The following is a 22,965-nucleotide window of genomic DNA, read 5'->3' on the forward strand; positions in this document are numbered from 1 at the left end:
GTCGCCGGGAGACTGTGGGCAGGGCGAAAGGGCGCGGCGGTGTCTCGGGATGAGTAGACGGGCCCTTAGGAGGCCGAGCGGAAGCATGTGCGGGGAGGGGCGGGACTGCGAGTGAGCAGGGGTGTGTGGACACGAGTCAGCGGAGTGGGTCGGGCCGGGACTGATAGGGGACCGTGCACCGTAGGCTGGGCGGGGCGCCCGTGGGTGGGGCCAGATATCAAGGTGCGGAGCGGAGCGCCACGACGCAACCTGAGGAGCGGGGCGGGACTTCAGGATGTGCTGGTTGAGGGCGAGCCACGAAGCCGCCGCTCTTCCAACGAGTGCCGCGTTAGCTGGGCTTTGCTGCTGGAGAAGCGCGCAAAACACCCGGAGGAGGAGACTGCAGAGCAAGGAATACTTTACGCACGCGCACGGAGCTAACAGAGATGGGGGCGTTGCAACTCCCTTGCTACAGAACATCAAATGTGGAGCAGGGAAGTAAGGTCCGTCCTCACTCGGTGGTTTAAATGAAAAGCCGGCGTCCTGGAGCAGAGCTCCCGCTGCTGGCACAACTAGGAAGGATCAAGTTCCTTCCTCTCTATGCTACTAATTCGTTTGCTCACTTCCGTGACACCTGCTCGACAGTCCATGTGGAGGAGAAAAACAGCTTCCAAACTGCTGCAGAAAGGAGGCATCCTCACCCCAGACCCCTCTTCAAGGTCACCCCTGGTAATTCCGCTCTAGGCACTCTCTTCCCACTCCTTTGCTCCCGCTCAGCACAGACTTCCTGGCACTGCTTGGTTTTCTCCCCCACTAGTAAGTAAACCCTTGAGTGGGAACTTGGCACATAGAAGGTGCCCAATTATCCTTTTTTTTTTTAATGATTAAAGCAATAGTGATTAGACTGTCAGGGAAGACTATGTAATCCAATCAATTTACCAGAATTTATCAAGATTGAAAGCAGCACAACTCACGGGGAAACCCATAGACCGAGTGCAGACTTTTGGACTGTGGACAAGTAATTACCTGTGCTCAGTTTCATCATGAATGGTAACAGAACTTCCCTCTTACAGCTGCCTTGAGGATGAGGTGGGCATGTGAGGAAAGCATTTAGCAAACTTTGAACAGGTGATAAGTATTATGACTAGTCCTTAAGTGTTTCATCTAAGTATTAATGCAGTCTATATAATGGACTCAAATATAAAGTATACAAAGGTGTTTCTTTCCCATTTAATCTGCTGTTTCCATCCCACTGAAGTCTTAACTCACATAAATCATTTAAGCAGCACTTCGTTAGGAATAGGAAGGCCACTGAGAGAAGCCAGGATGCTTTCAACCAAATTTTCCATCATCTGTCGTCTTGCTTGATGAGTTGCACTTCCAATGTGAGGTGTCAGAATGACGTTCTTCAACTCCAATAAAGGATGATCTCTGAAATACAGATTAATGGAGGAAAACAGAGTCATTTGGTTTCTTTAACTTCATATTCTGGTCTCACATCCCCACTCTGAGATGAGGAAGGCTGTGGGAGGCCTCATGGTGTACTGAGATGATACCTAGATGTACTCTAGATGATCACCGCTCATCTAACCCTGGTTTGGGTAACCCAACGTTTCTGGATGTAAAGTAACATATCCTAACTGCACCCACGCCATTAGTTCACAACTGCAGAACATGCGTGATGGATTAAATGACTGTGACCCGCAAGATAAGAAAGGGCCTTGGGGAGACATGCTGATTCAGGCATGATGGAACAAGATGAGTGCACCTTTAATGGGAATGGCATTCAGAGGGGAAAGATTTCTTAACTAGGATTAGCAGGTTAGAGGGAGCTCTCTTCCAGGAAGAAGGCAAAGAATGGGAGACAGCCTGGAAAGATAAGGTTTTAGTGAACTGGGTCAGGCAGACTCAAGCATAATGACGGATAATATTAGAACTCAGGACTGGAAAAGTGCTGTCACCTAGCCCAACAGAGCCTCTTTATTTTAATACAGACAGAGGCCAAAGTAGCCACGTGGCAGTGATTCCAACCCCCGACCCCCCGACCCTGGCCCAATAGCTACTGAGGCTCAAGGGGCATGCCCTTGGGAATCTTAAGGACCCCCAAACCTATGGAAGTTCTCTACGGGCACCTGTAATTTATGCCAATGCAGTGCAACCACCCTCACCTCCAAGACTGATTGAAGTAAGTTGTATTGTGTGGTACAGTTAGCAGGGATAGGACTATTCTGAAAAACACTTGTCTTCCCCCTATGAAGCAGGTGGGCCCTACTGCACACAATGGAAAACAGTCTAGGTACAAGGGTGTGAGACAGGGTGACACTCTGTCCCAACTGACTTGGAACCCAACACCTGCCCATAAGAATATCTGAATGTATAGGCAAGAAACATTTGTGTTGAGAAGGCATAGCAAATATCTCTGCAATTGACTTATGTAATTAAACTGCATTGTACCATGAGTGTATAGCAATATGCTGTAACACTGGCACTGTTGACAAGATTAACTACCTCATGAAAGTAAGTCAGATGATAATACTGACATTGATGATCAATGGGAAATGACCGGCCTGAGGAATTACTGGATTTTGCTAAATATCACCTAACTTTATATACTAAATAGTGCTACATGCGTTCATCATAACATACAAATAGTGGTAGATGAAGAGGTTGAGGGCAACAAGTAATCAAAAATTACAAAAAAACAATGGATTAGTTGTTTCTTTAAATCTTATCCCTGTCCCACAGTGACTCCTTCAAATGTTAGGCAGTCATACCAATACTATTGCTGGACCTGTCATATAAATACTGTACTAAATGTAGATACTCCAATAAATTATCATTTTGCTGTGAGACAGCCTAGGCCAAGGGCCTTGCAGTCCATGGGGTCTCAAAGAGTCAGACACGACTGAGTGAACTGAACTGAAAGGCCACAGGGGTGGCCCGTGTAATAAAGAATTAACTCAGCAGGCAGGCTTGGAGTTCTTGAATCCTGCACATCCCAAAGACAAGGCTGGCCTCTGAGTGGCCTCTGGGAGATAACCTATGAGCCCCTCAGCCTACTGCCTGGTAAGAGTGTCTGATACTTGGGGTCTTGGACAAAGTCAGAGAGTTGTTGCTAGTGGTTTAATTTGTGATGAATGCCCGTTTTTGTTTGCCTAGAGCTCTTGGCCAGTCTGTGTCAGTTTGACCTCTGTAGGAGCTGGAGTCTAAGAAGTCAGTGTCAAGACAAGTGGGTTCTCCATGCCTACATGACTGAGCCCAGATACAAGGCTCAGTGAGCTTCCCTGGATGGAAACACTTAATGTGTGTTGTCATGCATCACTCCTGGAGGTATAAGCACTGTCCACACAACTCTGCTGGGAAGATAAGCCTGGGTCTCCTGGACTCCACTCTAGAAGTTTTCTGCCTTTGCTGATTTTAAACTTATGTCTTTTCACTGTAATAAACTGTTAACTGTGAGTATAAAAGCTTTTCTGCGTTCTGCAGGTCTTTCCAGCCAATCATTAAAGCTGAAGGTAGTCTTGGGGACCCCTGGCCCTACTGGCAAATGAAACTTCTTAAAATAATTTGTAGTAAATCCTTTTGTAAAATAAAGAATACTTATGTAGTATGACTAAATAACCCCGAATTTCCTACTTTTTTTTCACAGTGAGCAGCATCAAAATGTCTCCCTGAAAAACAAAGATGAAAACTCAAAACATATCTGATAAATATCTTGGCAAAAGAGCTGTAAAAAAATGATTTCACATGGGACACTGGAAGTACATCACCTATTAGGATAAACTTAGCTTTGGGATATAACACTGGTATTTGCCCTGTGACTTGTGAGAAAAAGCTCTTTTTAGCAGGTTAGTCAACAGGGGTGATTGCATGACATCTCAGTTTTGAGTAAGTTGGCCACTGTCTAAAATATTCATGCTTCTTTATTTATATTGAAATTATTTTTTGTTCTAGATTAGTGGCTCTCTTCTAAAGAGCCTCTTGATGAAAGTGAAAGAGAAGAGTGAAAAAGTTGGCTTACAGCTCAACATTCAAAAAACTAAGCTCATGACATCCAGTCCCACAACTTCATGGCAAACAGGTGGGGAAACAATGGAAACAGCGACAGACTTTATTTTCTTGGGCTCCAAAATCAATGCAGATGTGACTGCAGCCATGAAACTAAAAGACACTTGCTCCTTGAAAGAAAAGCTATGACTAACCTAGACAGCACATTAAAAAGCAGAGACATTACTTTGCCGATAAAGGTCTGTCTAGTCAAAGCTATCGGAGCAGGCAATGGCACCCCACTCCAGTGTTCTTGCCTGGAGAATCCCAGGGATGGGGGAGCCTGGTGAGCTGCCGTCTATGGGGTTGCACAGAGTCGGACACGACTGAAGTGACTTATCAGCAGCAGTCAAAGCTATGGTTTTTCCAGTAGTCGTGTATGGATGTGAGAGCTGGACCATAAAGAAAGCTAAGTGCCAAAGAATTGATGCTTTTGAACTATGGTGTTGGGGAAGACTCTTGAGAGTCCTTTGGACTGCAAGGAGATTAAACCAGTCCATCCTAAAGGAAAACAGTCCTGAATATTCACTGGAAGGACTGATGCTGAAGCTGAAACTCCAATACTTTGGCCACCTGATGCAAAGAACTGACTCATTTGAAAAGACCCTGATGCTGGGAAAGACTGAAGGTGGGAGAAGGGGACAACAGAGGATGAGATGGTTGGATGGCATCACCAACTTGATGTTTGAGTAAGCTCAAGTAGCTGGTGGTGGACAGGGAAGCTTGGCATGCTGCAGTCAATGGGGGTTGGAAAGAATCAGACATGACTGAGTGACTGAACTGAGTGGCTTGCTTACTTGGCCTTTACACTCTTAAAAATTGAGAACCCCAAAGAACATGTGTTTATGAGGATTATGCCTATCAACATTTATTGTATTAGAAATTAAAACCGAAAACAATGTAATACAGTCATACACTTCATTAACTGTCTGAGTGATGATGTCATCACATTCTGAGGAAACCCTGCTGTGTTCTTGTGAGAAAACATGAGTGGAAATGAACAACTGCTTATGCATCAGGAAAACAGTTCCGATGTGGAAACTTCTGTCTCCTTTTAGACAGAATGCTGATTATGAATTATTAAATGAAGCCAATTAGACCTTTAAAAAGAAAAATGGTTTTGACTTCACAGACCCCTTAAAATGATCTCCAGACCACATTTTGAGAAACTATTCTCAATAAATTATTGTTTTTCTCAGAAATGTCTAATTTCTAAGGCCAATCTTGATAAACTTAGATATCAAATTTGGTCAAAACATTCATCTGACAGCAATTTGCTTACTGGATGGAAATCAAAGTTAGGAATAGTTGGTTTAACAAATGACAGCATCAAGATTCAAAATAAATAAGATAATCAAGACGCCAGTCCCACTAGGCTGGATCACACGGTCAAAACATACAAGCAAATGAAAGTAAATGCAAATAAATGTAAAATTCCACACACACAAACTTAAAAAAAAATAATGAGAGAATAACAATTTTAACTTTAACTAACTAGAACACTTAATGAGTTAAGGTGCAGTGAGGCTGTGAGGAAACATGCTGCTAACACAACCTCTGTATAACTTCGCTGCAGTGGTCAGACCACAACCTGAATACTATGTACAGTCCTCAGCAGTGTATTTTCAAAGGGCTGGAAGGCAATAATAAGGACAACGTGTCTGGAAATGACATCATTTAGGCTACAAGTAAAGGATATGAAGATATTTAGCCTCAAAAAAAAAAAAAAGAAAAAGACTATGGTAGAATGTGGTGGTTATCTGAAGGTTTGTAAAGCGAAGAATAACGGGTAAAGGAAGGACTATTTGGCTCAACCTGAGAAAGACTATTCTGTGCGTTCTCCATCTATGGGGTCTGGGGCCCCAGTGCCCTGAGCGCCCTGTCTGTGGAGGTGCTGAAGCAGAGGCCTGACCCACTGCAGAAATGGACAGGTCACCAGGGGCATGCTCCAAGGCCAAGACCCTATGTGATTGCAACAGGCAGCTCAACGTGGCCGCAGAAGCCAAAAGCAACAGCTGTCTGAGGCCTCGCCCACCCAGAGGGAGAGAACTGTAGATCCTGTCTGGCTTCCTTACCTGGGCAGGGGCTCTGGGTACGTCACATCCAGCGCTGCCGCCTTAATGAGCCCGGTCTGAAGGGCTTCCACCAGGGCTTCTTGATCAACTAGCAGACCTGGGTGGATGAGATCCCTCCTCTGTAGGCCCAAGTTAGGCAGTGCTCTCTGGTTACACTGAAACACATCTTGATCTTGTCAGAAGTTTGACAAAAAGCATGTGAACTTCATTCTGCCAATCTATTCTCAGACACTGAGAGCCTGCCATGTGCCAGGCAGTGCACTAAGCCCTTCACAGACGCTGTCTTACTGACTCTGCTTACCCAGCAGAAGACAATACTCATTTTATAGGTGACATACTCAGCCAAAGTCATATACTTCTAACACATCCACCCAGATCTGAGCCCAGGTCTGTCCGGCCCTGAGCCTGGGCCCTCCACTTCACCACACCACCTCCCAACCACCAGAGGATTCCAGGAAGCAGCCCCCGGATAATAGTTTTATATACATGCTAAAAAACCAAGCAGCCACAAACATGAACCATAACTGCATTTCAAACATGAAATAGCAGGGCCTGCTTGAACAGCAGCTGAGAAGGCCCTTTCCCTCAAGCAGAGAAGTCCCCTTCCCACTGGTGGGCTGAGCTGCCCCACTGGTCAAGACAGCACCCAGCCTGCACATGCTGCTGGTGGAGACACCTAGCTCCAGGCCCTTCCTGGGGTGTTTGGTTTTCTAGAATCTTTGTCTCCAACCTCTGACATCACCAAAAGCACATAATGCACTGGTCGTTCCTGCTTGTCGACAGGGTATGAATTTTCGAGACCTTCAAGCACACTAGCTTGGCCCTGTGGGATTTCATGGCAAGCACTATTATCTGGGTTTAAAGATGAGAGATCCAGGTAGCTGCTGGTAGTGCCAGGTCTCACACGTCCTCTGGCCCCCAACCCCAAAGGCAAGTCGCCGGCAAGTGTGATGCCAGCACCAATCCTCACACGTGCTCACGTCCCCAGCATTGAGGACCCAGTTTTCTCCTTTACAAATGCTCCAGAGAACTTAGTTACAACACAGGACCTATGGCTCCCTGTACACAGACACACAAAGCTCTACGCAAATGTCAAATAACCAAACTAAGTGAGGCTCAGAAAATTCATGCCCCTCACTTTTGCTTGATAACACGTGGAAAGTCAAATTGTGATGGCCCTCCCAAGGAGATGCCCACACTGCGATATGAAATTCCCACAGAGGTTCAGCATTCTCATTCTTTATGTTACTAATTTGAGGCTCAAAATGATGTGAAGATAAAAATCAGAAATACCTCTAAATATAAAGTATAATCCCTTTAACGCACCACCCACAAGTCTAGTGGATTTTTCAAACCATTCAGGGAAAAGGTTGACTGGAAATGCTGAAAGAGTGGCCAGGGCTGGGGATCCTTCTGCACAGCCCTCCAGCCCACATACAGCTGGAGTGGGTACCTCTGCCAATGTTGATGAGGATGGCGGTGGGCTTCATTAACCTCAGCTCCCGCTTCCCGATCAGGCCCTGGGTCTGTGGCGTCAGGCTCACAGCCAACATCACAAAGTCTGACCACTGAAGGAGGTCATCCAGCCTCTCACAGTAAATGGCCCCAACAGCTTCCTCCTCCTCCAATTTTCTATGAAGGGAACAAGGGAGAAGACCATGTTCTCTGCTTAGAAATTCATCCATTTGCCCCAGGAAGGAGTTTCTGAGAGGGCTGCAGACTCAGTATGTCCCCCATGGGGCCAGACCCCATGTGGGTTCAGAGGTGGCTAGACCCTGAGCTCAGGGCTTACCCGTGGAAACCTGTGCCTCTGGGTGCTCTGAGCCCTGTGTCTGTGGCATTTCACACCAGACTGCAAGCCTCTTGTGGACAGGAACTTCCTCTCACTCAGCCCTGAGCCCCCAGAGGCTGGCACAGCCGATGGTGTCAGACATGCTTTCAGTGACATGAGACACTGCTGGATATGGGCAAACACATCAGAAACTCCAGAAAAAAACAACAAAATGGGAGAGGGTCGGGAGTGCCATGTGTTCAACAGAGAGCACGGACCCAAGGTTCTGGTGCAGGCAGCTTATGTGCTGTTTGGGGTTCAATCCTAGCTCCTGCTTGGCCCACCCCAGGCAGCTGATTACTCAACAAAAATGCCAAGCTCCAGAAGGTCTCAGCATCCTTGGTAGCCACTCCTGCCCTACAAATAAGCAATACAAAGCTGTATGGATTCTTTCTACACATCTTGGCCAGGGGACTGCCTGGAGGAAAGGAACAGCCAGCATGCCCAGCCACTATGAAGGCCCTGCTCGTATCACATGCCTGTCCCGAAGAGCCCTGGTCTCTGCATCAGCCCTTACCACACTGGGAGCTGTGACAGCTACTGAAGCCTCACCACTGTCCACTGTGTCCACATCGACTGAAGAGGGCGGTCCTAATGGAAGGTCTCCCAGGTCACCCTGCCTCTGTGAGTAGAAAGCTATTCCAGGGAACAGAAGCCGCTGAAAGGCTCTGAACAGCGCCCTTCTCCGGCTGGTCTGCAAATGGGCTGACGTTCAAGAACAGAGCGCAGCCCCTTGGGGGAGTGGAATGCCGGTGAGAAAAGCCAGGGCGTAGGCAGGAGGCATCAGTGAAGTGAGAGCAAACAGGCAGGTCTGAGACAGAATCAAAAGACCGGGCGCTGGGCCAGATGCTGCTCGTGGAGTATGAGGAGGATGGTTTCAGACCGAGCACTGCTGGGGGAAGCCCTGTGCCCTTGGGTTATGTGTATTAAAGTGTGGGCAGCATCTCCCATGGTCAGAAAGAATCAGTTTACAAATGAAAAAAGCACGTAACTGTAGGTGAGCCAAAATCTCTTTCCTCTGGTGAAATTTCTTCCATGAAGAGAAGCTTACCTGCCACATTTTTAGGGAATCATAAAAATGCTACAATCCATTCTTTGATCATCAACCCTGATTTTTGGAGACAGAATAAGGGAATCTAATAAAAAGTGAAGAAATAATATATTGAAGCCATACTGAAGTCAGTGATGATGTAAGTTCTGCTCAGTTAATTTCAAGTCCATTTTCTGAATTTTACCTGCGTTTCCTATTGTGATAGACAATCTTCATTTCAAATGCTCTGGCCCTTTGAGCAATCTTATAGCCAATGCTGCCCATGCCGATAATTCCCAGAGTGGCCCCAGTCACCTGTTGACCCATATAGTCTGTAGGAAAGTTCTCTGTATGTGGTGAAACAGCCAACTGATGACCTGAAATAAACAAGGTGCAGAGTGGGCAGTGTGGACAGCACCACACACAGAATCCCCACAACCCTCACGGGACCTCCTGACTGAAAGATGAGGTTGAAGGAAGCCCGAGGTGGACCCTGGGTGCTCAGGCATGTCTATACAACAGCAAAATGTTTCTGCAGGAAGAAGGATGGATCGGACAGCAGTTTCCTCATCACAAACCTGAGCCTCCTGGCCTAATGCTTTAAACGAGCAACTTCTTTCACATTAAGGGAGGACTTGTGGTTAAAATTTGTTGGTTCTGGTGTTTGTGTCTGTACGTTTGTGACTACATGTATGTGTATGTGACGGCATGTGTGTTTATATATGGCTTATGTGCATATGCAAGTGTGTATGTATGTGTGAGTGTGCACATGTGAACCAGCAATCAGAAGAGAACCAGCCTGGTTCTTGCCTCCTCTCCTCAAGCCGCTTCACCCCAGAGCTTCACCAGGATGACGGCCAAGTGCTGAATGCTGCGCTGTCCTTCCCAGAACACTCCCAGTGATGTCCAGTGTGTGGAGAGGTGGCGTCTCACCTATTCATGTGTGGGCCTTCACCCCAGGGTAGCAGGCTGACTGGCCAATGGACCACCCCAGGGCATTTCCCTAGTGGTGCTGAAATTACCTCACATGTACAGGTACCCCCATGGCACAGTGAGTAGAAGGTGGTGGAGGAAAAGACAGTGTTCAGACAGACCATGTGGACTGCATGTGTGCAGGTGCTGAGCCCGGCCCTGACTAGGCTGTAGCAACCAAGACTGGCTCCCGCCCCAGGGCCACCAAGTCCTGGACACAGTGTGAAGAGACCAGGGCCTTATCAGGTGTGATATTAAACATCTGTCATCTAATCTGGAAAACCAACATCTCCTGGCTGTTTACCTTCCACAACTCTCCGAGCTGCAGCAAGCAGCAAGGCCATCCCCAGGTCTGCTGTGGGGCTGGAGACAGCATGTGGTGTGTTGGCCACCTTCACACCAAAGCTGGCCACGAGCCCCAGGTCCAGGTGGTCCAGCCCTGCCCCTGCGCTGGCCACGATCTTCAAGGAGGGCAGGCTGTGCAGGAGCTCCTGGCTGACAGCCGGCCTTCCACACCAGATGTACACAGCTTGAATCTGGGGACCCAGCTGTGCTTTATTTTCCAAAAAGTCTTGCATGGTAATGAGATTAAAGTGTCTCTTCAGGTCTTCAGCATGATCTTCACATATACCATGTGGTCCTTCAAGATCAGACACCAGAACTCCAGGTAGGTCCTGATCACCCATGGCCTGCAGAAAGACAGATATAATTTCTGCTGTCAGAGCAGAGAGTTTTCAAGAGAACAACCTCTATGCTCTTCTACTATTCTTTAGATTTTCTGAACTATAAGACTGGAATTATTTCCTGGATGAATTCCTGTAAAGTCTGAACCAGAACAGACCAGGACTCTGAAGGTACCAACACCCCATCAGACCCACGTTCCTCCTATTGGACATGGGTCTTTATTTCTGCCCTTTGGCCGTAGCAGCTGCAGTAACTGATTTTTTTTTTACTGTGAAAGTAGAAGATATTTGTTATTGTCTGTCAAACGAATTAAATAATTTTTTATGTTCCTTGTTCCTAATTTAAAATAAGATTTTTTTTGAAACATTTTATAGCTTTCTTCCAAAAAGAAAACCAGCTGCTTTCAAGAGTTGAGGCTAATGAGTGCATTTTATCTTCGGGTCACAAACTTGGCTAAAAATGTTTAAAATGTGTTCAAAGTTCAGAGCATAGTTGGCTAAAAAAACAACTTCTTGGGGGCCTTCTCCGTTAGATATGGCTATGAAATGCTAAACCAAATAAGTAGGTTCCAACTTGGACTTAATTATTTCTTTTTTCCCTTCATAAAATAATTGCCTAGAAACAACTGTTTCTCACTGCTGTTCTACAAATGTCTCTGCCAACTCCAATGATAGAATTTCTTTCTCCAACTGAAGGAGTCTTAAAATATACAAGTCAAGCTGTGTCTAAGAAATGTGTAAGAGTTTCATTTTAACCTGTGGTTCATTGCAGTATGCCAGTAGCATGTCTGTGTAGTTTTGCCTTCTTCTTTTCCATTATGTATTTCAGAACAAAATAAAAAGCAAAATAAACAAACAGCGAAAGAGTAAAAAAAAAACTTGTGTTACTTCTTGGACTTTGAGTAAAAGATTAAAAGAGCTTCATTCAGGATAAGACTTTAGTTTTACAGAGAGCAGGCTCAATTCCTGCCTGCTTCAAGTTGGTTATGGAGCAATGACACACATCCATCATGCCATTACTGTCAGTGGGTGTACATAGTGAAAATCCAAGACCATCCACGTGACTTATAGCCTCTCCAAAGGTGAAGAGGAGATGAGAGTCGAAGTGGGGGGAGATGGCAGTAGTGGGGGGTGGAAGCGTTGGGCAGATTCAGGAGCTCACCCTGTCCCTGGGCTCTGTCCCTTGCTCCATAACTCCTTTCACCAGCACCAGCCTCTAACCATCTCCACTCACAGTCAGGCATCTAGCCAAGGAGCATGAGAGAGGAAGTGGGATCCCCATTAACTGCTTTCCTAGAAGGGAGCATGGATCCTACCTGCTGCTGACCCTGGTGCTCAGAGGGGCGGGCAGGATTGAAAGAGAGAACATTGGCTCCAGCACCGCTCTGCGGCTGATCGAAGGGCTCCCAGGCTTCCTGGGTTCTTGGTGAAACTGACATGATATCAGCAGGTGTGTTTTACAGCTGCGCCCTGAGATCACATCTCATTCTCCTCCGCTAATTTCTGCACACAGAGAGGTAAGTGGACTTGCCTCTAGCAGGCATCCTTGGATGCCCAGTATTGACATGATGGTTGGTTAGGACATTCTGACAATAAAGGAACTCACCACAAAGAAGGTGTATTGTTAGGCACCCACATTTTATCCAAGTCAAAAGATAAACCCATGGGTGAAATTTGGAAAAATAAAAAATTTTACAGCTTTGTTTTAAGAGAATGATAGTTCAGACATGTATATTTTCTAACTGCTATGTGCATGCTCCTTGCACTGTTTAATTTGAACTGCTAACATGGATTTAAAATTAGTTTTCTCCTTGCAAAATGATTGCTCAATTAAAAAATAAAAGACTTTGTATTAACTTTGCTGAAATTGCCTTCCACAGACCCAAGGCTTTAAACTCAGGATTTTCTTCTTTTAAAGCCTCTTTAAAACTGAGATCCAGAAAGAAAAATAAAGTAGAATGAGCTTCCAACCTCTTCTTTCAAGGAAAAGTAAGATGGACACGTGCATGGCACTCATGAGGGAGGTGCAGAGAAAGGCATGTAGATCCCTGGCCAGCCAGTGGCTGCCCAGCTGAACTCTGAGCCCAAAGCAGGGCAGGGCAGGGAGCACCAGGTGACCCAGGTGAGAGGACTTCAGGTCACAGAAGGGGCAAGGGTGGGGCCAGGAAGGGGGAGGGGAGTAAGAGAGAGCTTTAAAACTTAAAACCAAAAATGAAAATAAAAACCAACTGCAACCAAAAAAATATTTTTAGTTTTGGGAACAGAGAGAAAGAAACAAAGATGGGGTGCGGGCAGGAAGGAGGACAAAAAGCGGACCACAGGTGCTGGTTCAGGCCACTCGCCTAACTGTGATTCTCTCTAAAACTTGCTCTCCTCCAACGCAGAGTGAGGGGAACACACAGCCTTGCACCTGGTATTCTGCAAACATTATCTGGCCCAGATAATGAAAGAGAGCATTCAGAGCCTGCAGGACCGAGGGCAAGCCTTCAGTGAAGGGGGTTACTAATGTTCAAATCTGAAGAACAATTTAGACATCTAGCTAAGTGTCTAGAAACAAACTTACACCAAAAAGAGAGACTGAATTCATATAGCACAGTAAAATTTTTAAAAATGTTCTTAAAACTCTATTTCCTCACGAAGCTTCCTTGCAGTATTTGAAAGACGAGTCCAATACCCTCCCATCATCCTCACATCTCCAACATGCCAAGACTTGCTTCAAACTGGCACCCACTGACTTGTCTTCTCTCCCTGCCACTCTGTCCTCTGATCATCTCTCTGCTGCTGCTGCTAAGTCACTTCAGTCGTGTCCGACTCTTAGCGACCCCATGGACTGCAGCCTACCAGGCTCCACCGTCCATGGGATTTTCCAGGCAAGAGTACTGGAGTGGGGTGCCATTGCCTTCTCCGGATCCTCTCTCTAGTTCCTTTCAAAGTCTATTCTCATCTTGAAGGAGGAAACAGACAGAGCTGGACTCCATCTTACGCCACACTGCAAACATTAGGCTACACACATGGTCACCCTCCCAATGGACTCTGAACTTTGTGCCCGGTGTCTATAGAAATGGAATACCAATGGAAAACCAGATCCCCTCAGATAAAAGAGCCTCAGGACTTGGACTTGGACTCTCTGTTGCATAAAAGAATATGCTAATTATCTCTGTAACAGAACAAAGTCGTAAATTCCATTATGTTTATCGGGATATGACCACAGGCCTATTGATAAATGTCCACTGTTTAACTACCTAGACTTATGACACAAGAATCATGGGTTAACTTTGATCATCTCTCTCTTTTACCTTGTCCAGACTAGTTTCAAGGAATTTGGGGAGGTGGGTTTGATCAAATACACTTAGGGTATATAAGGTTTTCACAAAAACTGGCCAGGGTCGTTGGTTAAGAGGAGACTCTGCCTTGGGCCTGCCAGTGTAATAAACTGCACACCACTATCTGCATTGTCCTTCTGAGTTTGTTTCCCGGAACGCGTGGCTACCACAGTCTCACCTATGGAGCAGCTCTCTGCCTTTTCCATGGGGATGAAATCACAATTGTTTGTTCTCTGTCCTCTACAGAGCCCTGATTCTGCTCCAAAGAGGCTCAGAAAAACAGACTGGGGGAAAAAAAAAAAAGATCTCTGTAACGAAGAGTAGGGGATGCCATGTTTAGCCCCTCTGCTTTTTAAAATCATCCTTATGCTGATATTCTAGATTTGCTGCAAATCATCTATTCATGCATGATTAGATAAAGGGACCTGAAGATTAGGATATACCAAAAGGCATATCCTTGAGTGTGTGTTTGCCATTTCATTTCGCTTAATGAAAACTGCACTGTTTACACCCTTGGTGTGAGGTTTCTCCAGTCACCAGGTTATCAACAAATCGAATGCAACTTAAAACCAACACTGTCACAATGTGTCTCAGCAAAAAACGGTTGCTTCCCTCCTAAGAAATGGTTTGTCAGGGCTTGCTAAATATCAGAGAAAAGAAAGGCAAGATTAAAAAATTAAAATTTGACTAATGTAGGGAATAAACTGTAAAATCTGATGTGGGTACCTGAATCTTATTCATTTAAAGCTTAATCTGCCAACTGCCTAGAGTTTAGAAAAAAAGTACATACCTGTCCAAAATGACCTTGAGAATCTCTGAAGCCACCTTAAGTCTTCTCTGGAATAAGGGAGGTAAAAATAACAGCACTGGAGTTTCCTTAATAAATTCTTCAGGATTGTGCCCTGGGGGCCCAGAAGGGTCTTAGGAGACTAATGCTGCCCACCTGCCCCATGTGAAGTCCAAGGTCAGTCATGTCTATGCAGCAGAGCTCGATCCAGTCTCCCCCAACATCGCAACATTCTAAGGGTACATTTACCTTTTAAAAAGACTCCAGATTTAAGGGACGTTCCAGCCAACCCAACCTCCCAGGCAAAACCTGGTCAGTGAAGACTCAGGTCAAAGAGCGCAAAGCCCCGCCCCTCCCCTCCGGAGCCAGCCCCAGCCTTGCCCCGCCCCGCCCCCGTCCCGGCGCCCCGCCCCACCCCACCCCAAAGCCCACAACCAGCTCCTCTGCGAGCCCTGCCCCATCCAACTAGGCCGAGCCCGCACTTCCAGCATTAGGTCCAGAGGCCGAGAACTCTGGGAGAAGCCGCCTGAAGGGCAAATGGCGCCTCCTGCAGGAGCAGAGTCTAGATGATAGAGTGTGGGGCCTGTCCGGTGCGGGAGGTTGCAGGCCAGTCTCAGCGTGAGAAGTGTGAAAATCAACACGCAGAAACCTCACTTAAGATAGACTTGGGAAGCCAGAAGGGATAGTGCTGGGCACCACTCTCCCTTGATTGGAGACCCAGCAGGAAGAAGGGCACAACCTCACTGCCTACAAGGAAGGAAACCGTCCTCCCAGTCTGGAAGCAACCCAGCTAATAGGAAGCCTCTACTTCCAAATCCAGGTTCCCTCCAATGGACTCTTTATTACAAGCCATGCCCAGCTCCCCCTTTGTTGTTCAGTCGCTCAGTCGTGTCTGACTCTGCGGCCTCACGGACTGCAGCATGTCAGGCTGCACCGTCCTTCACCATCTCCCAGGGTTTGCTCAAACTCATGTCCATTGAGTCGGTGATGCCATCCAACCATCTTGACCTCTGTCCTCCCCTGCTCCTCCAGCCTTCAATCTTTCCCAGCAAAAGAGTCTTTTCCAATGAACCTGCTCTTCTCATCAGGTGGTCAAAGTATAGGAGCTTCAGCATCAGTCCTTCCAATGAATATTCAGGGTTGATTTCCTTTAGAATTGATTTCCTTTAGAATTTGATCTCCTTGCAGTCTAAGGGACTCTCAAGAGTCTTCTCCAACACCACAGTTCAAAAGCATCAATTCTTCAGCACTCAACCTTCTTTATGGTCTTAACTCTCACATCAGTACACGACTACTGGAAAAACCGTATCTTTGACTATAGGGACCTTTGTCAACAAAGTAATGTCTCTGCTTTTTAATAACGCTGCCTAGGTTTGTCATAGCTTTTCTTCCAAGGAGCAAGTGTCTTTTAATTTCATGGCTGCAGTTGCTGTCCGCAGTGATTTTGGAGCTCAAGGAAATAATGTCTGTCATAGTTTCCATTGTTTCCCCATCTATTTGCCATGAAGTGACGGGACTGAATGCCATGATCTTAGTTTCTTGAATGTTCTGAGTATTAAGCCAGCTTCTTCATTCCTCTTTCACCTTCATCTCTCCCTTCTCCTCTATAAAAGAGATTCTTCTCTTTTGTTCTCTGGACTTGTCTTTTGCCATTGATTGCCTGTTTTAAATCGCAGATTTTGCTATTCCTGAATAAACCCATTTTGCAAGGCAATGCTTTCTCAAGAGCCTTTTTATGACCTAGAGATAGAATAGTAAAACATTACGTCCTCTTTCAGTCTCCACTCTATTCTACTCTACTAAAACTCTACTCTCCTCTTTCAGTTTCAGGCAGTTCTAAGAAGTTTCCTACCTTAGCTGTTATTTATTCTTGCTATTAGTCTAGTGTACATTTATCTTCAACTTGGGGCCTCTGCTGAAATTTGAGAGAAAGTCTCACTTTAACATTGTCTTACACTTGATTTAAAACATTTCTTCTCTTAAAAATGCAAATCCTTCTAGAAGAGTAATAAGGCTCTTCAATAATTTTTTATTAGTAACAATTAGTTCTGTCAAACTGCCTTCTTTTCAACTCAAGACAGTTGCTCCACAGGAATGAGGGCTCTGTTTGGCCATGTGTATCCTTTCCCAATTAGGAGACATAGGAACATCTTTTCCCACTAAACATCTGTCTTGCCCTTTCTTGAGAATTCCAGACTGCGTTTTTTAATGCTTATGTTTAGTCATTTTTAAAATGAAGAATTCAGTTTCTAAAGATAAAATATAATTCAAGATGTCTGATTAACTCAGAGATGATTTAGCCTATTTATTTCCATCTTCTTAATGATTAGATATTTTTAGAGGAAATGAAAGGAGAAATGGAGAGCTTTGGTCAAATAATCGATTTTTCTTGGCTGGACTAGTGACTTATCAACTCATTCCATGAGGCCCCTGAGAGGGTAACAGGCAGGAAGGCCAGGGGTCTCCAAATGGAGAAAATAGCCTGCAAGTGTCAGACATTTTTCTCTCTCTTAAGCGGCAGGAGGAAGCAAACTAGCGATTATTTTTTCCTTCTCTATTCAAATTTAAAAAGAGGTTTCTCTTAAAATACTGTGTTGCCATAATGACACCTGGTTTCACCTGAAGTTAACCAATGCCTTTTCCTTATGGAAATGTTTGTCTTAAGCTATGCTAATGTACTATGCATTTACCCCAAACTCTGTCTTCAAGTCGGTTCAGCCTCTTGGCTCAGAACCTACTTGACAAACTAGTATGTTATACTCAGATATTGTTCCCCTAATCTATGTAAACAAAACTATTTGTATGGTGATCGGCCCTTCTTCAAGATTCAAGTTAATCATTCTATGGCCCAGGATGAACCAGTTGGTGCCAAGATTATCCCAAAATGCATGTTATGGGTGAGGGGCCTGGTGCCATTCTGAGTTTTAAGACATTCCTTTCTTTCATTAACAGACTGCTAGTGACTATATAACATCCAGCTGAAGACTAGCAGGGGGGTACTCTTTCTGCCCCCTTCTGATGCCTATGTCAGAAGCTTTGTCTATCTCCTTTATACTTTAATAAAACTTTATTACACAAAAGCTCTGAGTGATCAAGCCTCGTCTCTGGCCCCGGATTGAATTCTTCTCCTCCAGGGGCCAAGAATCCCAGCGTCTTTGCGTGATTCAACAACAACCTTTCATCTTGGGGGCTCATCCGGGATCCTTCAGGACAAGGTAAGGATGCTTGGAGCTTTAGTTCTTTGTTCTCTTAGCGAACACCTGCTGTGCTTTACTAACGCTACCATGTGCTTGTGAGAATGAATGACATGCCCTGCGTGAAGCAAGTGAGGAGCCCTGCTCTGCGGTTCCACCGTGATCTCATACGGCTTATGGCAGAAACCTGTCAGGGGTTTATACCAACCTGCCAATCCCAAGAGGCACCCAATGTCTCCTTCGGGAACCGACCAGAAATGGGCAAAGCGTGTGGACCGAACTCTCCTTTCTCGGTCAATCTTTTTGGTCTCTTTGACCATTTCATAACTCCTTGGGAATTAGCAGTACTAACCTAATCTATCGGATCATAGACTTTCAAGGGACTTGTGATCTATACCGTTACTGTGTACTGTGGCTTAGGTCCCAAACTTGGATTGGCAATCAAGAAAGTGCCTAGCCTCACTAAGAATTGGAAGTTCAGAAACTAGATGGATCTCTAGCTCCAAAAACATCTCAGAGGTTAAAGGTTACTCAGATTGGGACTACAATGGGTTTTTTTCCTTTGGTAACACTGGCTCTTAGTGGACCAGAGGAGGCTCTTATACTGGTGTGGTGATGCTTGGAAAGAACATCTCAGCTTTATGTTCATATCGGTCTTATTGTGGTCAGGAATATACTCAGGGTTGTGCATAGGCACTCAGGTGATGACTGTTTCCCCCAGCAGTCTTAGCTTGGGAGGCATTCCAGAAGGTTACTCTGATTCACCCCGGGTAACATCAGAGGCAAGCAAGGTTAATGGTGAAGAGCTGGACGTCAGGTAGAGATGCTATCAGGTCTACCCCTGGTACATCCTCACCCCATCTCGGTGGTAGAACCAGGAGGGACGAGGACGGCGCCTGCGTCGGTAAGGGACAGACTAAGTCCAACCAGGAAGGAAAAGCTTTTGGTGTAAAGTCTGTCTACACCCCCATCTAGAGCAGGGAGGGACGCCTCTGGTAGAAAAATGGTGCTGATCGCTTTTTTTCTCTCTTACAGATGGGAGCTAACAATTCTGGCCCCACTCCTTTGAACTGTATCCTGAAAAACTGGGATAGATTTGATCCCCAAGGCTTAAAGAAGACACACCTGGTCTTCCAATGTGATACTGCATGGCCACGGTATCCATTGGAGGACGACGAATGGTGGCCAGTTGGAGGGTCTCTTAAGTATAATACTGTTTTACAATTAGACTGGTTCTGTAAAGAACAAGAAAAAGTGATCTTAAAAGATTTCTCACTCAGTCGGCTCCAGATATCCGCCGTAAGCTATTAAAATGGGCGTATGGACCAAATCAGTCTTTAGATACTCTGTTACAACTGGCTCAGACAGTCTATCATGGTAGGGAATATGAGGAAAAGAAAGAAAGGCAAAAAAAGACAATGGAAAAGGTGGAAGCCTTTGCAATGGCTAAGAAAAACTTTCTTAAACAGCCTGAGAAAGATGCCCAGAGGGACCTAGGTGAAAAGGGATGGGCTTGCTATTACTGTGGAAAGGAGAGGCACCTCAAGAGGGATTGCCCTCAGGCATCTAAGCCGCCCCTGGCTCCATGTCTGGTCTGCAAAGGACCACACTGGAAGAGAGACTGCCCCCAGAGGCATAGGTCTCCAGAGTTGGACTCTCAAGACAATCAGGACTGAAGGTGCCCTGGGGTCCCCACACAAGCTCCTGTCCTAATTACACCTGAGGAACCCCAGGTATTACTAATTGTGGGGGTCCAATCCGTCGATTTCCTTTTAGATATTGGGGCAACTTACTGTGTGCTTACTGAAGCCCCTGGCCCACTTTCTTCCCGATCCGCTTCCGTAATGGGACTATCTGGACGAGCCAAAAGGTATTATTTCTGTTATTCTTTATCTTGCAACTGGGATTCTGTGCTATTTTCACACGAGTTTCTGATCGTGCCAGAATCTCCCTCACCCTTTTGGGGAGGGATACACTGAGCAGGGTCTATGTCTCTGTTTTCATGAATATGGAGCCCTCCATTTCTCTCCCTTTAGCTGAACAAAATATAAATCCTAGAATATGGGCTGATGGAAAATCTGTGGGTCAAGCACAAAATGCTATTCCTGTAGTTGTCAAACTCAAAGACCCTCACTTATTTCCACATAAGAAGCAGTATCCACTGAAACCTGAGGTTAAGGAAGGGTTAAAATCCATCATCAAAAATTTAAAGGAGCAGGGACTACTAATTCCCTGTAACAGTCCTTGCAACACTCCTATTTAGGGTATAAAGAAATCAAATGGTAAATGGAGACTAGTTCAAGATTTACGTATAATAAACGAGGCTGTAGTTCCTTTACACCCTGTGGTGCCTAATCCTTATACTCTATGGTCTGAAATTCCTGAAGGAGCCAAATATTTCTCAGTAATTGATTTGAAAGATGCCTTCTATTCAGTGCCTTTGGTGAAAGAAAGTCAATTTCTATTTGCCTTTGAAGACCCTACGCATCCAGCTTCTCAGTTAATCTGGACAGTTTTGCCCCAGGGATTTCGTGACTGTCCTCACTTATTTGGACAAAGTTTGTCACTGGATCTACAAAACTTTAATAGCTCTAAAGCGGTGGTGTTAAAATATGTAGATGATATTTTGCTCTGTGCTGAGACAGAGGAAGCTTGTTTGGGAGCCTCAGAAGATTTCTTAAACTTTCTGGCAGGCTGTGGTTACAAGGCATCAAGAGAAAAGGCTCAGCTGTGTCAACAATCGGTTTGATAGCCCGGCCTAACCTTATCAGAAGGGACTAGGGCCATAGGCCCTGAGAGAATTAAACCTATACTAAATCACCCCCTACCTATGACTTTAAGACAATTGAGAGGATTTTGGGGAATCACAGGTTACTGTTGCATTTGGATTCCGGGTTATGGAGAACTTGCCTGGTCTTTATATAAACTTATAGCTGAAACTCAACAGGCCCAAACTGACAAATTGGTTTGGTCTCCAGAAACTCTAAAGGCTTTTAAGGTTCTTCAGACTGCTTTCCTGCAAGCTCCAGCTCTGAGCTTGCCCACAGGGTCAGAATTTAATTTGTTTGTCACTGAAAGAAAAGGTATGACCTTGGGAGTTTTGACACAAACCCGAGGGCCTCACCAGCAACCTATTGCTTATCTAAGCAGAGAATTAGATGTAATTTCACGTGGGTGGCCCCACTGCCTAAGAGTAATTGTGGCAGCAGCTTTATTAACACCTGAAGCTTTAAAAATAATTAATGGACGAAAACTTACTGTACTGACTTCTCATGATGTGAGTGGAATCTTAAATTCTAAGGTTAATATTTGGATGACAGACAGTAGGCTTCCTAAATATCAGTCATTGTTGTTAGAAAGACCTGTAACTAAGCTCAGAGTTTGTGGAAATTTAAAGCCTGCCACTTTCCTTCCTGAAAAGGAAAATGAAACACCCGATCACAATTGTTCCCAATTCCTAACTATGCAGCTCGGGAGGATCTAATGGATACCCCATTAGAAAATCCTGACATGGAAATATTTACAGATGGCAGTTCTTTTGTTCGGGATGGAAAGCGTAAAGCAGGTTACGCCATGGTGACTGCTGAACAGGTTTTGGAAGAAAAATCTCTCCCCCAGGGAACCAGTGCTCAGTTAGCAGAGCTTGTGGCTCTCACCCGAGCTCTAGAGTTAAGCAAAGGGCAGCGGGTAAAATCTACACAGATTCTAAGTATGCTTATTTGACTTTACATGTTCATGCTGCAATATGGAAAGAAAGTTTAAAACAGCAACAGGAAAACCTATTAAGCATTTCAGAGAGATCAAGAGACTTTTAACTGCTATATATTGTCCTAAAGAAGTAGCTGTTATGCATTGAAAAGGGCACAACAGGGATGGGAGTAAAGTAGCCAAAGGTAATCAGTTGGCTGACGGTCAAGCCAGAAAAGCGACACTTTATGAAACCCCTTCACTGCAGACACCTTTGATCCGGACAGGTCCTGTAGAACAGAAAAAACCACAACATACTGAGGAAGAATTAGAAAGATACGAAAAAAGAGGAACAAAGATTACTGATAAAGGATGGTTACAGTCCGAGGATGGACGATTAATAATTCCTGAAAATGCTCAGTAGAAAATTCTTAAGGATTCACATCAGAGTTTTCATTTGGGTTGCAGAGAGTACTTACTAAATGGCTTCTCATTTGTTTGAAGTAAAAATGTAATAAAAACTTAAAAAAAATATTATCAAAAGGTGTGAGGTTTGTCAGAAAAATAACCCAAAGACTGAAAAGCTAGCAAAATCTGGATTACAACGAAGTGGGAAGTATCCTGGAGAGGACTGGGAAATTGATTTTACTCATATGCCAAAAGCCAATGGATATTCTTGCTTACAAGTTTGGGTAGATACTTTTACTGGATGGATTGAGGCTTTTCCCTGTCATAGTGAACAGGATAAGGAGGTTATAAAGATTTTAATCCATGAAATTATCCCCAGGTTTGGGCTGCCACAGAGCCTTCAGAGTGACAGTGGCTCCACCTTTAAAGCTGCTGTAACTCAGAGGGGTATCTAAAACTCTAGGAATAGAATATCACTTACACTGTTCCTGGAGACCCCAATCCTCAGGAAAGGTTGAAAAAGGTAATGACATTATCAAAAGACATTTGCGAAAATTAACTCAAGAGACGAAGGACAATTGGATTAAAGTCCTACCCATAGCTTTAATGAGGGCTTGAACTGCCCCAAAAAAGGAGGGACCGTCCCCCTTTAAATGCATTTATGGAAGGCCTTTACGCACAGACATTCTTATAGACCCCAAAGCCTTGGAATTAACTAGTTATGTAACTCAGCTCTCAGCTTTTCAACAGGCATTAACAGAACTCCGGGAGACGACTCCTGACCCAGCCTCTGAGTCAAGCAAGCCTCTATTTGAGCCAGGAACCGAGGTCCTCATAAAAACATTGGGATCTGAGGGCCCATCCCTCGAGCCCCTCTGGGAAGGCCCTTACCAGGTTATTCTTTCTTTTCCCACAGTTGTCAAAGTGCCAGGAATTGATTCGTGGGTAC

At 45.1% G+C, this 22,965-nt stretch overlaps 1 protein-coding gene and 1 long non-coding RNA gene across 8 annotated transcripts in view; one reads left to right on the plus strand and one right to left on the minus strand.

Annotated features, from left to right (window-relative positions):
* Positions 1-1,195: 1,195 nt before the first annotated feature.
* LOC109577961 (probable 2-ketogluconate reductase) overlaps positions 1,196-22,965 on the minus strand; it is a 31,595-nt gene continuing 9,825 nt past the window's right edge. Inside the window, exons 1-7 of one of the 7 annotated variants that reach the window (XM_019986955.2) lie at positions 14,977-15,056; positions 14,731-14,777; positions 10,239-10,623; positions 9,168-9,339; positions 7,555-7,733; positions 6,102-6,198; positions 1,196-1,410 (exon numbers count right to left, since the gene is read on the minus strand). In XM_019986955.2, the coding sequence (XP_019842514.1) occupies positions 1,254-1,410; positions 6,102-6,198; positions 7,555-7,733; positions 9,168-9,339; positions 10,239-10,620 (987 nt within the window). In that variant the 5' untranslated portion in view covers positions 10,621-10,623; positions 14,731-14,777; positions 14,977-15,056 and the 3' untranslated portion in view covers positions 1,196-1,253. Of the gene's footprint in view, positions 1,411-6,101; positions 6,199-7,554; positions 7,734-9,167; positions 9,340-10,238; positions 10,624-11,933; positions 14,082-14,118; positions 14,705-14,730; positions 15,060-22,965 lie in introns of those variants that run through there. The other 6 variants (XM_070778611.1, XM_019986956.2, XM_019986954.2 and 3 more) reach the window with 6 other exon arrangements.
* On the plus strand, positions 1,410-5,840 carry LOC139179365 (uncharacterized). The gene is made up of 2 exons (XR_011563734.1): positions 1,410-3,827; positions 3,934-5,840. It is a non-coding gene; the product is annotated as an uncharacterized lncRNA (long non-coding RNA).

This window comes from Bos indicus, chromosome 24, assembly GCF_029378745.1.
Source record: "Bos indicus isolate NIAB-ARS_2022 breed Sahiwal x Tharparkar chromosome 24, NIAB-ARS_B.indTharparkar_mat_pri_1.0, whole genome shotgun sequence".
NCBI lineage: Eukaryota > Metazoa > Chordata > Mammalia > Artiodactyla > Bovidae > Bos > Bos indicus.